The sequence below is a fragment of the Notolepis coatsorum genome (assembly GCF_963971535.1).
Source record: "Notolepis coatsorum genome assembly, contig: SCAFFOLD_830, whole genome shotgun sequence".
NCBI classification, from domain to species: Eukaryota; Metazoa; Chordata; class Actinopteri; order Aulopiformes; family Paralepididae; genus Notolepis; species Notolepis coatsorum.
This window is the reverse complement of record NW_028173101.1, coordinates 17,839-36,156: the sequence shown is the minus strand read 5'-3', so window position 1 is coordinate 36,156 and position 18,318 is coordinate 17,839. Positions and strand designations below refer to the sequence as shown.

Sequence of the window (18,318 nt, the reverse complement as noted above, 5' to 3'; positions counted from 1 at the left end):
AGGTTGGTCCTGGTTAGTACTTGGTTGGGAGACCGCCTGGGAATACCAAGTACGGTGTGCTTAGGGGCTGGTTCTCTATTATTTTTCGCTCCTCTCTCACGCATGGCGAAGAGGGGCCTGTGGGGGTGGTTTTTTGACCTCCTCTGGTGACCCTGTGCTTCCCGTACCGCCAGGCCCGGTCCGAAGTGATGTTTGCGACCCGTAGGCCTGGGTTAACCCTTTTTTGAAAACTGAAACACTTGTACTGCGGTATAGCCGGTGTATACCCGCAGGTGTGTTTTGGAGTTTTTTCTTGAGGGGTTATAGGAACAACCACCGCATTGGGTAACACCGAGGTGGTTGATTCCCTGGTGTGTTGGAGCAGTGTCAACTCCCGGGTTCACCGGTTGAGGGTGCCCCTGCACGTTCATGACGTCTGCCAATCGTGTCAGCCTTCTCTGCCTCGACCCCTCTGGGTGGGGGTTTTTAAATGGAGGCTTGGTCATGCAACAACGCCAGCATACGCCCCTTCCGCCGGGGCAGCTGTGTTCAGCTGTCCCCTCTGGCGCCTGTCTCGTCTGCAGTCTCCAGGCTAGGGTTAACAGCCTGTTGCCTGGTTTTTCCCCGGTGCGCTGCCTGCTTCCGTTGGTTAACCTTTTTTGTGTGCTTACGGCCATGCTGACTGCCTGTTCTGCAGGGTCAGTGTGCCAGGCGGTGTACTATTGGGGGGACGGGGCCCGCTCAGCTTACGGCCATACCGACCTGAACACGCCCGATCTCGTCCGATCTCGGTAGCTAGGCAGGTTCTGGCCTGGTTAGTGCTTGGTTGGGATACCGCCTGGGATTACCAGGTGCAGTAACTGGGGGGCCTTTGTCCGAATACGCTGGCGATGTGGGGGGTGGGGCACTACGTGCCCACCTGGTGGGGTCTTGATGCTGGCATCATGGACTTCTCCGGGCCCCCATTCCAGGGAGTCCAGTCCTTTTGGTGGGTCTGGGTCTTCCTTCGCGCTCCGCTGCTACGGCCTTGCCACGGGGTTGGGTTTGCCCTTGACCCCGTGATTCTGGGGGCGGTAACGAGGTTGTTCCTCCGTTCGTTCCCGGGTGGCATGCGGGTTGTGCGTGTGTGTAGTCGTGGGGTCAAGCCACGGTCTGCTCACCCTGTGCGTTGAGTTGCTTGAGTGCCTCTTCGCACGGTCGGGTCCGTCGCCTTCCCGTGAAGCCCCTAATAGGGGGGATACCCTCCATTAGGGGGGGTCGGGGGGGCTCGGCCCTCCCTGTTCTGATGGTTTTGGGGGGCTGTCAGCGGGGTGTATTTGTCAGCCAGCGGCTCCGCTTGGCCTCCCATTGTGCAGTGTGATGCCAAGCAGAGCCTCTAACGGCACAGAACGCTAGGTTATGACTATAACCAAGTTCTGTTAGTTAGAGGTGACGCTTGGCATCAGACGGCCGCTGCAGCCCTTGACCTCACCTTGTGGTGAAAGCTTGGGAAGGAGGAGAGCAGGTGACCACACACCTGCTTATGAAGGTAAGCTGATGAGGGGTGTGGTCAGACTAATACTGGTATTAGAGGTACATTTGTGGAATTTATTCAGTACGCGTGCACGTACGCGAGATAGTGCAGTGTGATGCCAAGCGTCACCTCTAACTAACAGAACTTGGTTATAGTCATAACCTAGCGTTAATGGTGGTTGAATTTGTCCTCCAGTGATGACATCATCGGAGGACAATGAATCCTGGTGTTGTGTTAATTATAACTCAATGAAGTGATGGAGATGGGATATAAAATAGCCGTACAGGTTTATATAGGGCTTGCAATCTTTTTCAGCTCCATCATTTCATGGAGCTGTAATTAACACAAGGATTCAGTGTCCTCTGATGACATACCGGGAGGACATTAAAACTCGTAACATAACATAAATTAGATGAATTTGTACTGCGATTGGGATACGTGTGAATTTGTGTGCAAAATAAATCAGCATTGTTTTTCTGGTGAGGTGCCCCTTTAGAGATTTTACACATCTGGGAAATAATGGTAGATATGATAATAATAACACTTTAAATTGAGGTAACACTGCCAACGGGTTGACCCTTTCACTGCGACAATACAGAAGGTTAACCCTTTCACTGCCACACGACACATGGTTAACCCTTTCACAACCACACTACAGAAGGTTAACCCTTTCACTACCACACTACATACGGTTAACCCATTCACTACCACACTACATACGGTTAACCTTTCACTACCACACTACAGACGGTTAGCCTTTCACTACCACACTACAGAAGGTTAACCCTTTCACTACCACACTGCAGAAGCTTAACCTTTCACTACCACACTACAGACGGTTAACCTTTCACTACCACACTACAGAAGGTTAACCTTTCACTACCACACTACAGACGGTTAACCTTTCACTACCACACTACAGAAGGTTAGCCTTTCACTACCACACTACAGACGGTTAACCTTTCACTACCACACTACAGACGGTTAACCTTTCACTACCACACTACAGACGGTTAACCTTTTCACTATCACACTACAGACGGTTAACCTTTCACTACCACACTACAGAAGGTTAACCTTTCACTACCACACTACAGACGGTTAACCTTTCACTACCACACTACAGACGGTTAACCTTTTCACTATCACACTACAGACGGTTAACCTTTCACTACCACACTACAGACGGTTAACCTTTCACTACCACACTACAGACGGTTAACCTTTCACTACCACACTACAGAAGGTTAACCTTTCACTACCACACTACAGAAGGTTAACCTTTCACTACCACACTACAGAAGGTTAGCCTTTCACTACCACACTACAGACGGTTAACCTTTCACTACCACACTACAGACGGGTAACCTTTCACTACCACACTACAGAAGGTTAGCCTTTCACTACCACACTACAGAAGGTTAACCTTTCACTACCACACTACAGAAGGTTAACCTTTCACTACCACACTACAGAAGGTTAACCCTTTCACTACCACACTGCAGAAGGTTAACCCTTTCACTACCACACTACAGACGGTTAACCTTTCACTACCACACTACATAAGGTTAACCTTTCACTACCACACTACAGAAGGTTAACCTTTCACTACCACACTACAGAAGGTTAGCCTTTCACTACCACACTACAGAAGGTTAACCCTTTCACTACCACACTACAGAAGGTTAGCCTTTCACTACCACACTACAGAAGGTTAACCCTTTCACTACCACACTGCAGAAGGTTAACCCTTTCACTACCACACTACAGACGGTTAACCTTTCACTACCACACTACAGAAGGTTAACCTTTCACTACCACACTACAGAAGGTTAGCCTTTCACTACCACACTACAGAAGGTTAACCTTTCACTACCACACTACAGAAGGTTAACCTTTCACTACTACACTACAGAAGGTTAACCTTTCACTACCACACTACTGAATGTTAACCTTTCACTACCGCACTACAGAAAGTTAACCTTTCACTACCACACTACAGAAGGTTAACCTTTCACTACCACACTACAGAAAGTTAACCTTTCACTACCACACTACAGAAGGTTAACCTTTCACTACCACACTACAGACGTTTAACCTTTCACTACCACACTACAGCAGGTTAACCTTTCACTACCACACTACAGAAGGTTAACCTTTCACTACCACACTACAGAAGGTTAACCTTTCACTACCACACTACAGAAAGTTAACCTTTCACTACCACACTACAGAAGGTTAACCTTTCACTACCACACTACAGCAGGTTAACCTTTCACTACCACACTACAGAAGGTTAACCTTTCACTACCACACTACAGAAGGTTAACCTTTCACTACCACACTACAGAAGGTTCTATGTCGTTAATGGCTTGCTCAGCACCTGTCTGCACTGTACTTCACTTCGTGTACGTGCACTGAATAAAAAATTCCACCATGTACCTTTATATCCCAACATCCGTCTGACCACACCCCCTTCCACTTGCCTTCATAAGCAGGTCTGTGGTCACCTACTCGCCTCCTTCTTCACTTTCACCACAAGGAAGTGCCTTCGGTAGATCCCCACTTGACGAGGTTGTTAGTAGAAGAAAGTTGGAAAACAAGAGATACGTTGACATCATATCTTTATTTTCTCTCTCACTATTTTCGAGAACATACGGCGATATTGTCTTCGTTACTGGAGTGTCTGGATCATTCCGACCTTCAACGTTTTTTTCGTATTAGGAGCTCACGCCGCTGACGTGCTTCCCAACTACAGTCCTCCTTGCTGCGTTGGATGGGGTTACCCTCCGGCAACACAGCTGGACTGTAGGACGCACCGACTGTTGTGAGAAGCGGTTGTTTCCAGGTTGGGTACGTACTGTTTTGCTTACGAGCTCTGGTTGTTGTTGATGCTGTGGGGGTTAACTGACAATTTACGAAACGCCGACTCCAGGCTAGGGTCCTCTGCTCGGCTTAAACGGCGGTCGGAGGATCTTGGTCTGACGCCCATGATGGTCAATCTAGTGGGCCCCGACTAGATCCTGGTGATCCCAGGATTCTCAAGCGGATGCTTCTCTGTCCCGTGCAGGCCCCATCTTTCATATACAAATGGAAGTATACCCTAACGAGGAAATGTGGGCATAGGATCTTCTTTATTGGGAGTTCCATGCTCAAAACCGGCTGCAGCCCGAAATGGGAACTGTGCTGGCCCCGCTGATGTCTGGATCACCGTTGATAACTGTGTTCTGACGTTCTTTTTCTTTTCCCCTCTTAGGGGAGGGACTGGGACAGCGGCCTGTCTGAAGTGTGGCTTGTTATGTCATTGTGTATAGTTCAGGTGATAGCTGCTTAGCTTGCGTGCTAGTTGTGGACTACTGTGTTGGCCAGTCAGCTGTTAGCTGCGGCGTTAGCTCGCTGTGTTTACCAGGCTGGTATACGTTAGCTTGTTGCTATCAGCCGAATGGCTGTTAGCTTAATGCTACACTGTTGAACGTTTTCTGTGACTATAACATGCCTTAAACCCTCTGACTACGACGTCATCTTTGACAGAGGATGTTAGTCGAACCTACCGGTAGCCCGTCAGGCGAGGACTGCGTCAACATGGAGAACCGTAGCGGCTGGGTGGCGCAGCGACGCTGCCCTTGTCGTCAACACAGGAATGCTGTGTTTAAACGTCGGTGCCCCGTTAGCCAGATTGCAGTTCGCTTGGCCTGCGCTCACGGTAGGTAGGTCCCGACCAGACCTTAAACACGTCTTCTTCCTTCCCTTCTAAATGTTTTGTAATAACGATGTTTTCCAAAACGGGTGTTGCTGCAATACATTGAGGATACGACGCGTGTTGTGTGTGAATTGTCTTGTCACTGGTATAGCTTCTTCTACATGCAAATCGGGTTGTTGTTTTACATGTGTAAAAATGATCTGGTTAGTTGTGTTGAGAACATCATGTGTGTTCATGTACCGTGAACTCACAACTAAGGGGGTTAATTAACCTATAAAGCTATGCTTAGTGACATATGAGTGAAGAATGTATTCTTTTCTCAGCCTGTAATGACAATGAACAGTGTGTTCACATATTAACAGGGTTACCTGTTCAACCGGGCCGTATCAAGGGTAAGGTAGGAGGGGTGATCCCCCCGGTTACCCTGGGGCTTCCCCACCCTCCTCTCAGACGTGTTGTTTACAATATATTGTGTCACTGTGTTTGTGGGGATACGATGTGACCCTTAGCTTAATTGCTGGGGTTGTGCTAAACCGCTTGAGAAACTATATTTTCCTAAAGAAAAGATTATTTGGTCGCTTTTCGTGTGTGCTTAGCAAGGCCTGTGGCCGATACTAATAGAGGATTCTGTATTCTCTCGTTATGAAAAACGGCGTTCCTCTGTAGCAAGAGTGTACTTGCCATTTTTTTATGTGATAAAGGGTTGTATGTGTGATCTACAACTGGGTTAGGTTGGCCACAGAAGCACATGTGTAAGTCTGGTACCGGGGCTCTTAAGGGGGCCCTCTCTATTCTGTGTTTTTTCCTTAGTAAAAATCAGATAGCAGGTTAGCACATGAGCTGTGTGAAGCTGTTAGACACTTCATGTAGCTGACTGTGACTATGTCATGCTCTTTTTTGTCATTACATCGTATCATGGGTGTGGGGTCGTAAAGGGGTGCACTGGTAATCCTTTCCTCCCCTTTTTGATGGGCAGGGGTTAGAACCTCCTGTCCTTCAAGGTTCCTGTCACGTTGCTGTTCAGCACGTTACAGGGTAAGAGGGGGGGGGGGTTTCCTGGTCTCACGCCCTGGAAGATTGGGCGTGTGCACCGCAGAAATTCCCCCGCCATAGAGTACGTTACTGTGCGCGTCTCTGTTGGTAAGACTTCCGTGAGTTGTTCAGGTCCATATGATGGATCTGTTTCAGGGAGTTGTCAGAGCTCCTCCTCACGAAGCTCCTACTCGGGCCTTCTGTGAGTTAGGACTCTCCTTCCCTGTGAGGGAGCCTCCTCAGAGTTCAGAGCCTCCTGCTCAGATTGTCAAGGTGAGTAGAACTTCAAAAAGGAGTCCTGCTCTATTGTGTGTGTATTCGATTCAATTCGATTATTGAGTGTGTATTGGTTCAGTGCCTCCTCCTCGGAGAGCCCTAACCCAAATTTTACATAGCTCAATGTTGCAATATATTCTTTTCAATCTATACAGCTCGCGTGGGAAGTCTCTCTGGGGATTTCCGTCTCCTCCCTATGGGAGGGTGGTGGGGTGTAAAAATGTAAACAATTTTTACCCTCAGCTGCGTCACGAGGGATTCATGTCAGTCTGTGTTCTTTCTTTTTTGAATAAAAAGAGGAAGGTACATGAAGCACGACGGCTCCGTGTCGTTCTCCCAGGCGACTTGGAGGAACAATGTTTGGTGTCTTGCTAGACTATCCATTGATGTGTTTGGGTCTCGACGCATACATAGTGCTGGCTCGGTGTGTTTCTGTTAGAAGAAGGGATCACACAGATTTAAAAAACAAATCAAATCGGTAGTAAACAATGCAAAGTTTCACTTATCAAACTTCCGTCACATCAGAAACTCTCTGTCAACAAAAGCAGCAGCACTGTATTTTAATGCCATTATTATGTCACACTTAACATACTGTCTGACTAGCTGGACACAAGCCTCCTGTACAACATTACGATCTGTACAGGTAGTTTACCATCAGGCTGTGAAAGTTCTGGACAGGAAAACAAACAGCCACCACCATTGTTATAGCATAGCAAACCAGAACCTACTGAGCTGGGACAATCTTGTCAAATTCAAAGATGCCTGCCTTACCTATAAAATCCTACATGGCTTGGCTCCTCCCCCCCTCTGTACTTTCATAAAACAGAAAGCATCTGCTGATAGATATACCAGGTCTGTAGTCAGAGGGGACTGTGTAGTCCCAAACAGGAGGTCTGCTTTTAGTCAGACAGCCTTTTCCGTGAGAGCAGCCCACACCTGGAACAGTCTGCCAACACGGCTCAGGGAGTATCAAAGTTACATCTCATTTAAAACTAACTTAAAATCATGGTTGAGAGATGGTCAAGTGTGCGACCATTTTAACTGAGGGGTTGTATTTTAATGTATTTATTTGTATGTATTTTAGTGTATTGTAACCTATACTGATTCCTACTGTGTTTTAATTATTGTACTATGTTTTTTAACTGAGGGGTTGTATTTTAATGTATTTATTTGTATGTATTTTAGTGTATTGTAACCTATACTGATTCCTACTGTGTTTTAATTATTGTACTATGTTTTAATTATTGTTGTGCTCATGTCACCTGCCCCAGAGACTACAGTTGAAAATTAGCCAACTTGGCTAAACTGGCATATTTACAGTAAAATGTTCCTTAATATGCACTGTCTCTGTATTTTAAACCAATAAATACAAAATACAAAAATACAGGGGCTAAGTGCGCCTTGGTTGCTTGTTAAAACAGCGTTTTTATAGGGCAACTGGGATGGAGTTTTGTCTCTTCCGAGCGCCAGTTTACTAGGTTGTCTCGATGAATTCTCGTTCATATCTGGGGGATGTTAACGGAATAGATCAGAACATAGGTAGAGGGGTCTCACGCCCTTGGGGTGGGCCACTGAGCACGGTCCAAATGGGGACCGTCTGGGTGGCGCCCTCTTTTCATGTTTTAGATCGACACACATACCTACCCCCTCTTCTGGAGTGGGCATGTCGGCGTGGTTAGGACACGGGACTGGTCTGGTCGCGCTGGTCCAAGTCAGTTAACCTGTTGTCCGCCAGGGATGCAGATCTGCTGTTCTGGTACCCTGAGGGACTTGTGCTTTTTTCGGGGGGAAAAATGCCGGGTCGGTCCGGGTGTCACAGGGTTAGGCGCTATGGAGACCCTTTGTTGGGTACATGTTGTACTCTGCACTATCGTAATGGCTTACGGCCATACCAACCTGTACACGCCCGATCTCGTCCGATCTCGGACGCTACGCAGGTTCGGTCCTGGTTAGTACTTGGTTGGGAGACCGCCTGGGAATACCAAGTGCGGTGTGCTTAGGGCTGGTTCTCCATTCTTTTCGCTCCTCTCTCACGCGTGGCGAAGAGGGGGCTGTTGGGGTGGTCTTGGACCTCCTCTGGTAACCCTGTGCTTCCCGTGCCGCCGGGCCCGGTCCGAAGTAAAGTTTCGTTGATACCGTAGGCCTGGGATAACCCTTTTTTGAAAACTGAAACACTTGTACTGCGGTATAGCCAGTGTATGCCCGCAGGTGTGTTTTGGAGTTTTTTCTTGAGGGGTTATAGGAACAACCACCGTCGGTACCAAGAGGGTGGTTGATTCCCTGGTGTGTTGGAGCAGTGTCAACTCCCGGGTTACCCGGTTGAGTGTGCCCCTGCACGTTCATGACGTCTGCCAATCATGTCAGCCTTCTCTGCCTCGACCCCTCTGGGTGGGTTTTTTTTAATGGAGGCTTTGTCATGCACCAACGCCAGCATACGCCCCTTCCGCCGGGGGGGCTGTTTTCAGCTGACTCCTTTGGCGCCTGTCTCGTCCGCAGTGCTCCAGGCTCAGGTTACAGCCTGTTGCCTGGTTTCCCCGGTGCGCTGCCTACTTCCGTTGGTTAACCTTTTTTGTGTGCTTACGGCCATGCTGACTGCCTGTTCTGCAGGGTCAGTGTGCCAGGCGGTGTGCTATTGGGGGGAAAGGGCCCGCTCTTGGAGGGGCCTTATCCGAATACGCTGGCGATGTGGGGGGCGGTGTCACTAAGTGACCACCTGGTGGGGTCTTGATGCCTGGTGTCATTGACCTCTCCGGGCCCCCGTTTTCCAGGGGATCCAGTCCCTTCAGTGGGTCTGGGTCTTCCTTCGCGCTCCGCTGCTACGGCCTTGCCACGGGGTTGGGTTTGCTCTTAACCCCGTGATTTCTGGGGGCAGTAACGAGGTTGTTCCTTCCGTTCGTTCCCGGGTGGCATGCGGGTTGTACGTGTGTGTAGTCGTGGGGTCAAGACACGGCCTGCTCACCCTGTGCGTTGAGTTGCTTGAGTGCCTCTTCACACGGTCGGATCCGTCGCCCTCCCGTGAACCTCCAATAGGGGGGGTATCCTCCATTAGGGAGGGTCGGGGGGGCTCGGTCCTCCCCGGTCTGATGGTTGTGGGGGGCCTCAGCGGGGTACATTGGTCGGGCTATGGCTCCCGCTCAGCCCCTGTTGCAGACAGGTGCTGAGCAAGCCATTAACGACATAGAACGAAGGGTTATGTATATAACCCAGTTCTATGAGTTATGGTGCGCTCAGCACCTGGACGCCGCTGTGGCCCTTGATCTCGCCTTGTGGTGAAAGTTTGGGAAGGAGGCGAGTAGGTGACCACACACCTGCTTATGAAGGTAAGCAGAAGGGGGTGTGGTCAGACGGATGTTGGGATATAAAGGTACATGGTGGAATTTTTTATCTAGTGCACGTGCACGAAGTGAAGTACAGTGCAGACAGGTGCTGAGCGCACCATAACTCATAGAACTGGGTTATATACATAACCCTTCATTAACCTTTCACTACCACACTACAGAAGGTTAACCTTTCACTACCACAGTACTACACAGTGTGGTAGTGAAAGGGCTAAAGCTCTACCTTCAACCCAAAACAGAGCTTGTCACCTTCACGGCAGACGCTCAGACACAGGGGCTCAGAGGCTGATCCATCCAGCAGACAATCAATATGCTCTTTGTGAAGAGGCAGGGTCATTGTTTTTCATCCTCTCCCTCTCTCTATATCTCTCTCTATCTCTCTCTCTCTGTCTCTCTCGCTCTGTCTCTCTCGCTCTGTCTCTCTCTCTCTCTCTGTCTCTCTCTCTCCCTCCCTCTCTCTCGCTCTCTCTCTCTCTGTGTGGATAATATGTGCAGCGTGGACAGGAGTACATATTCCCACATATATTCACAGAGGTGCACACACATACATACATACATGCACACAGCACACCACACACACACACACACACACACACACACACACACACACACACACACACACACACACACACACACACACACACACACACACACACACACACACACACACACACACATACAAACACTGTCACCTCACAGCTAGAAGGTCCTGGGTTCGATTCCCGCCCCATGCTTGCAAGGGCTTCCCCTCCCGGTAAGATAAACCAAATGGAAAAACATGCACAACAGATCGCTAACGCTGTCGCGTCCCTGACGAAGACGGACAGGAGCCCATGTCTGCTCCCGGCTGCCCTTGGGGGGGGGGGGAGGACTATGCGATGGGAAAAGTGCAGAGACATTTCATCGGCGACTCAGTGCATGTGTGTGTTAATCTGCACGACAATTAAAGAATTCTTCTTCTTCTTCTTCCCGTTCCGACAGGTCCGGACATGGATCCTCATCGTTGGGTACACGACGGCATTTGGCGCCATGTTTGCCAAGACGTGGAGGGTGCACGCCATCTTCAAGAACGTGAAGATGAAGAAGAAGGTATGGATCCATTAAGTAGTTGTCTGTCTTTGTCCTCACCGTCGGTTGCTTTATTTTCTTTGTAGGAGAGACAGGATAGAAGGTTCTTTATTGAGACAGTAGGACGGCTGAGAGCGATACAGAGTAGAGGAGACACAGGAGAGAAGGTTCTTTATTGAGACAGTAGGAAGGCTGAGAGGGAGACAGAGTAGGGGAGACACAGGAGAGAAGGTTCTTTATTGAGACAGTAGGAAGGCTGAGAGGGAGACAGAGTAGGGGAGACACAGGAGAGAAGGTTCTTTATTGAGACAGTAGGAAGGCTGAGAGGGAGACAGAGTAGGGGAGACACTGGAGAGAAGGTTCTTTATTGAGACAGTAGGACGGCTGAGAGGGAGACAGTAGGGGAGACACAGGAGAGAAGGTTCTTTATAGAGACAGTAGGATGGCTGAGAGCGATACAGAGTAGGAGAGACACACGAGAGAACGTTCTTTATTGAGACAGTAGGAAGGCTGAGAGGGAGACAGAGTAGGGGAGACACTGGAGAGAAGGTTCTTTATTGAGACAGTAGGAAGGCTGAGAGGGAGACAGAGTAGGAGAGACACAGGAGAGAACGTTCTTTATTGAGACAGTAGGAAGGCTGAGAGGGAGACAGTAGGAGACACAGTAAAGGCTGAGAGGGAGCCAGAGTAGAGGAGACACAGTAGAGAAGGTTCTTTATAGAGACAGTAGGAAGGCTGAGCCAGAGTAGGGGAGACACAGGAGAGAAGGTTCTTTTTTTGGAATGATTAGTTGAATCCATAAGACTTTATTTGCTGGACAATGGAAGTGATTTCACCATTAGCTCACCGCGGTTCAGGTCAGGGTCGGGGCAATTCATTCCTTATTTCACACACCTGTTGCCGCTGCCCGGGCGTTGCACCCTCAACCTCCTCTCTCCGCGTGGCCCTGAAACAAGAAATGTCCTCGTGCCGAAAAAAGCCTCGTTTTTATTTGTCCAATCTCAAAGCCATCAAACAGACAGTGAATCCCTCATGAATCTCATCCTGAGACCCGGGAAGAGGTCTGCTCAGCCGTGCGCTCCACCTCAGCCGCGCGTTCCCTGACCTTTCCTTTGATCTGGTCAAACGCTGTTATAAATAAAGATCACACGCGGACCCAGAGCTTTCATCATGCCATAGTTCACAGCACAGGAGTGGGGCTTCAGTGATGGACGGGCACTTGTCTGGTTGGTAAGGTTTCCACCTCTCCACGACGCAGGGAAACGGATAGGTCATTTCATTCTCTTTTGTTTTGTCATTTTATTTGTATCTTTCTATTTTTCAATATAAGTTCAAGTTTCAAGTTTGTTTTTATTTGTCACGTATAAGGTACATTACAGTGAAATGCTTGGTTCTGTATGAGCGCCTGAGAATGTGCTTCATACAGTAACAAAGTAAGTAAAAGAGGAATAACACTATACAATATACAATACAATATACAAACTAAAGTACAACCTAAGTACAATCTAAGTACAGTGAGTAGAAATGCAGACAATGAGGTACAAAATGCAGACAATGCGGTACAAAAACTTTTGGCAAGGTGCAAATACAAATGCAAATGAGGTATGAATGTAGTGCAAAATCTCTTTAATAAATAGATAAATATAATGTAGTGTTAAGTGTTAAGTGTTAAATTTGTACAAAACATGCAAACATATCCTACAAACATATCCTGTACATATCCCTTACCTACTCTTACTAGTCACGCTGCCAGCCAGTATGACTTACTACCATAGTGTCTTTATTCCTGTATGACTGTACATATCAAGGTGAGACAGCACCCCCTAATAGGGAAAAAAATACTTGAATAGATATCACTATGAAACTTTCCCAGTTTGTTATGTAGGCCATATAAACCATTAAATATGCACATCATTATTTGCATGTAACGCCAAGACTTGCATCACCAAAATGGATAATGCCAGATTCAAAAACTTTTGGTTTTATTTTGTTGATACATTCAAAACGAAACTTTGTATAGAAAGACTTTGTGGCTATGTCCTCTTTTGTTTGGTGTGTGTAGGTACTAGGGAAATGGAGTTCCAACTCTTTATGTGTAAGTAAAATGCATAAAAACTAGTTTTTCAGAAAACGACCTCAACGTTTTGTATTGTAAAATGGCATAATTCTTTTTTAAACAGCTATTTACAAACACAACACCCAATCAAACCATTAGTAATAGACAACCTAAACACATGCCTGATAACTGAATAATAATAATAATAATAATAATAATAATAATAATAATAATAATAATAATAATAATAATAATAATAATAATAATAATAATAATAATAATAATAATAATAATAATAATAATAATAATAATAATAATAATAATAATAATAATAATAATAATAATAATAATAATAATAATAATAATAATAATAATAATGATGTTATTGAACTGAGCAGAACTACACACAGGCTACAAACAGTGTAGTAACAGTGTAGTAAGTGTAGTACCCTCTAATAGGCTAAACAAATGTTTGAATATATATCACTATGAGACTTTCCCAGTTTGTACATATACATATACATGTACATATAAACTAAGAAAAAAATATATTGCATGTTTTCTGAATTTTAGGTTTATATATGCAAATGAGGCACTTCATTTATGGATGCAATCAGGCAAAATTAAGTCAGATAAACAACTAAATGTGTGTTATTGTCACTAGTTTCATAGTAGACATGTTTAGCAAGCAAAATATAACAACATTTCAATATCGTCGAGAAAAAAAAGCAAAAAGGCAATTTTGGGGGTGCTCCGCCCAGGATGAGTGTGATTGGTTTAAAGAAATACAAACAAGCCATAGCATTTTCCCGCCTATACCGGAATGATTGACAGCTTCAGCCAAACCTCCCTCCAGCACTGGCACAGCGATAATGTAGTGTAAACGTAGTAATTCACACAATAATAAGTTATTATTTAACCATGTGTAATATTAACTGTGCTCTTGATAGAAGGATTAACACTAGGCATTGTGTAAATGGTAAATAAATGGCTGCATTTATATAGTGCTTTTATCCAAAGCGCTTTACAATTTGTTCCTCACATTTTACCCGTTCACTCACACATTCACACACCGATGGGCGGAGGCGACCATGCAAGGAGCCAACCTGCTCATCGGGAGCAATTAGGCCTTAAGTGTGTTGAATCGATTACCAGACGACTGCTCTACGTCCTGACCCACTGTTGCCTAAAAAACGTTTTTTTAATTGTATTAGCTGTGTGGCTTTGTGGCTGTAAAATATTTGTTTACGTTGGCAACATTTGTAAATACTATCGCTGGCCACACCTCACACTCTGCCAAGAGAGGTATGGAGAAACTCCATACCCATGATGCATCGACCCAAACTAAAAATCAAAGTGTAATACAAGCAGGGCTCGTTTGCCTAGAGGTCGCTGTACAGATTCTCACTTAAAGGAACATGGCAACATTTTGGTAAATTAGCTTACCGTCTTTCTTTTTATCATATCAATGTGGTAAAGAAAATATTTCACGTACATTCTCCAAGAGTTTGTTCTGTCGACGGCAAGTGAGCTTTCCAAACTGGTCGGAAATCGGAATGTAGGTCTGTTCTACTCCAGTCTGAACACTTATTTTACAGTGTAAACACATAATTACAGTGTAAACACACATTTTACACATATTCTACCATGTAAACACATATTTTACAGCCACAAAATACAGCAGATTAAATTTAATTTAATTTAATTTAAAACTAAGATTTTACACAATGCCTGGTGTTAATCCTTCTATCAAGAGCACAGTTAATAAACAATATAATGAAAACATGTCTCCTTTGCTATTATATACTGTTTTAGATAAAAAAAAATTAAAAGAATTACAGCAATCCCTATTGCAATCCTTATCCATATTTCTTTCATCTACATCATTCACTGGTGTATTATGTCCGTCCGTTCTCTATCTGCTTGGTTGGCCTGCATGTATTTTTTTCTGTTTTCGTATTGTTCCTCTCTTTCTGTTTTTAATTCTTTTTTTCGGGCTGCGCCCCGGGCCGATGTAACTATTGGTTGAGGGGCGCAATATAAATAATGTAGCATATCATCATATCATGTAAAATGTAAATGTGTAACTACGACTTCCCGACCCTCCCTCACGCCTCCATGTCCTCTCTCTCTCCCGCAGATCATCAAGGACCAGAAGCTGCTGATCTTCCTGGGTTAGGGTTAGGGTTAGAGCCTCTATCGGACCCTCCCTCACGCCTCCACGTCCTCTCTCTCTCCCGCAGATCATCAAGGACCAGAAGCTGCTGATCTTCCTGGGTTAGGGTTAGGGTTAGAGCCTCTATCGGACCCTCCCTCACGCCTCCACGTCCTCTCTCTCTCTCCCGCAGATCATCAAGGACCAGAAGCTGCTGATCTTCCTGGGTTAGGGTTAGGGTTAGAGCCTCTATCGGACCCTCCCTCACGCCTCCACGTCCTCTCTCTCTCTCCCGCAGATCATCAAGGACCAGAAGCTGCTGATCATCGTGGGCGGCATGCTGCTGATAGACCTCTGCATCCTCATTTGCTGGCAGATCGTGGACCCGCTCAAGAGGACCGTGGAGGAGTACAACCTGGAGGTCAGAGGGCACGCTTATTTTACTGAGAAAAGCGGGTTTCGCCAACGGTCTTTGAAACATTGGCTTTTTTGCTTTTGCTATTGCTATTGGTATTGCTATTGGTATTGCTATTGCTATTGCTATTGGTATTGCTATTGGTATTGGTATTGCTATTGGTATTGCTATTGGTATTGGTATTGCTATTGGTATTTGTAGCTGAGGGGTACAATTCCCTGACTGTATTGTTAGATATGATATTTAATACCACTACCTCATGTACTTTAACTTCTGGCCACCCAGTACAAGATATAAGTATGATGAACACTTTCCCACCTGATGAAACGAACCAACACAAATGGACCAAATCGAATATTTAATACAGCAAAGGGTGTACACAATATTCACTTAATTACATTTATGATTTGAAATGTTAAGTATGCACTTTTATGGCAAATGAGTATTCGTAGGTAAATCAACATTGAATGTCCAATCTCTGGTTGCGCAGGGAGTAAGTATACAACCTGGAATATTTAGGAAACGATAGCGATAGTACTTAAATAATTATAGCTGGATACACTAAGGGGGGGGGGGTCCCGCTGGTTGTAAGACAGTAGGAGGGGGGGGTTAGAGAAGTCGCTGGCGGTATCCCATCTGGCCGACGGTGTCTTGGGAGAATCCAAAGTCTTAGACCCAGTGCCCACAGAACCTGGGGCCGTAGACGAACACAGCTGGACCCTCTGTGGAACGGTATCTGCCGGTCCACAACGGAGAGACGTGGTGCGACCTCACGTGTAGAGCGCCGCCTCACCTGTAGTCCTCTCCGGGGGGTAATTCCAACACTCGACAGTGTTGGCCTTTATCCATGGAATAATCAAAGCACATAAAGCATAATCCAAGAGCCGTGGAAGGCTCGCCGTCGTCGGGTAGAGTAATCCAATATACAGGTCCAGTCGCTCTTGACCCGGAGCTCCTCGGATGCAATCACCACTAGGGGTCTGACCAGCCTGGATAAGCGTCCAGATAACGTCAGGAACGATGGGGGTACTGATAACTGTAGAACTCGAACCGAACGATGCACCATACATAAATAGACTATTATTAGCTTAATAGAATACGTCCAACTCGACGGTATGGTGCCAAACTATGACTATTCAACTATTAATCTACACGATATCTCAATGCCTATTCTGGGCCAAGTAGGCCCTACTACACCGCACGTGCTTCGTGGGGAGGCTTTTGCGTCTGTCACTCTGTTGGAGGGTAAAGAACTGGACTAAAAGAAAGTTCTACTTTACGAGCGTCATATATATATGCGCTATGAACAAATAGTACCACACGTATTTCGCCCGGCATATTACTGCGCGGAACCGGGGGTTGCCTCGACATGTTAGGCGGCACGATTGAACTTGAACCTAGGGGTATGGCAACCTGGCGCCAGGTTCTAGTCCAATGGTAGAATGAAACTATTATGGGCTGTTTAGTAGAAACGGGGATATTCAATGCATATTGTACAAGGAATATACAGGGGATATCAAACGATATACAAATACAATTAAATATATATATATAAATAAATATACATATTCGGTTTAATCTGATCCTTCACAACAGCCGCCCCCTAATTAGTCCCACCTAATTAGCTAAGCAGAGACAGATTAACCGCACTGTCTTCCACTCAAGGTCAGTCAACTCACAAAGTCATAGGGTCATGGTCATCATCGATAGTATCTGGGAGTCGGGGCAGTTCTATGAGCCTCGCCACGGGACGTGTGTAGGTGCGCCCTTGGACGAGTACTTCAGCTGCTCGGACCTTGCCATCGGCACCGGTGATCACTTTGCTTACGCGGCCAGCCGGCCACATAGCTCTGGGGAGTGACTGGTCAACTATCATGACGACTGTTCCTTCTGTCAAATTGTCTCTCTCTTTTACCCACTTCTGGCGGGTCTGTAGAGACGGTAGGTAGTGAAGTAGGAAGCTGCTCCAAAACTTGTCAGCTAGTACTTGGCTGTACCTCCACATTATTCGGCCGTTCGCTTCTTCGGGCCTGTACATTGTCTGGGGTAGCGCGGGGTCCAGCCGCCCCATTAGGAGTGTGTTGGGGGTGACTGGGTCGACATCTGCTACATCACTGGAGACGTAACCGAGGGGTTTGGAGTTCAATACTCCCTCGATCTCCGTGAGGACTGTCATTAGGACTTCCTCTGCCACAGTCTGGGCTCCGAGTACGGCATACAGGGCTGTCTTTATAGAACGTACTTCTCGTTCCCAGGTTCCACCGAAGTGGGGTGCGTTCGGGGGATTAAACTGGAAGTCAACCTGGGCTGGAGCGAGGTGGGTCCTAAGTTCTGGGCCCATAGCTTGGAAGCTCTCTCTCAGCTCTCCTTCTCCGCCTTTGAAGTTGGTCCCGTGATCAGACAACAATGTAGACGGTTGTCCTTTCCGTGATATGAATCTCCGGAAAGCCATAAGGAATGAGTCTGTGCTCATGGTCGGAAGGAGCTCGATATGTATCGCTCTGGTGGTCATGCATTCGAATACAATACCCCACCGCTTCTCGGTGCCTCTTCCTCTTTTTATATACAACGGGCCAAAACAGTCCATGCCTGTGGAGTGGAATGGCTTGTCGCCGATTCGGAGGCGACAGGGGGGTAGGTCAGCCATCCGTGGTATGCTGGGCTGCGCGCGCCACTTACGGCAGTCTAGACAGGTTCGCTGGAAGCGCCGTACTGCTTCTCTTCCTTGTAATATCCAATAACGACGTCTGATCTCCGCGAAGACTCTCTCTGCTCCGGCGTGGTGC

General features: G+C 46.6%; 1 protein-coding gene across 1 annotated transcript in view; it reads left to right on the top strand.

The window, feature by feature from the left end:
- The window catches only part of LOC311247891 (gamma-aminobutyric acid type B receptor subunit 2-like), a gene marked incomplete at both ends in the record, with an annotated part of 70,145 nt that extends 54,607 nt beyond the window's left edge, over window positions 1–15,538 (top strand). The window contains 2 exons of the mRNA XM_084338868.1: window positions 10,820–10,927; window positions 15,416–15,538. Of these exons, the coding sequence (XP_084194994.1) occupies window positions 10,820–10,927; window positions 15,416–15,538 (231 nt within the window). The remainder of the gene's footprint in view (window positions 1–10,819; window positions 10,928–15,415) is intronic.
- Window positions 15,539–18,318: the final 2,780 nt, after the last annotated feature.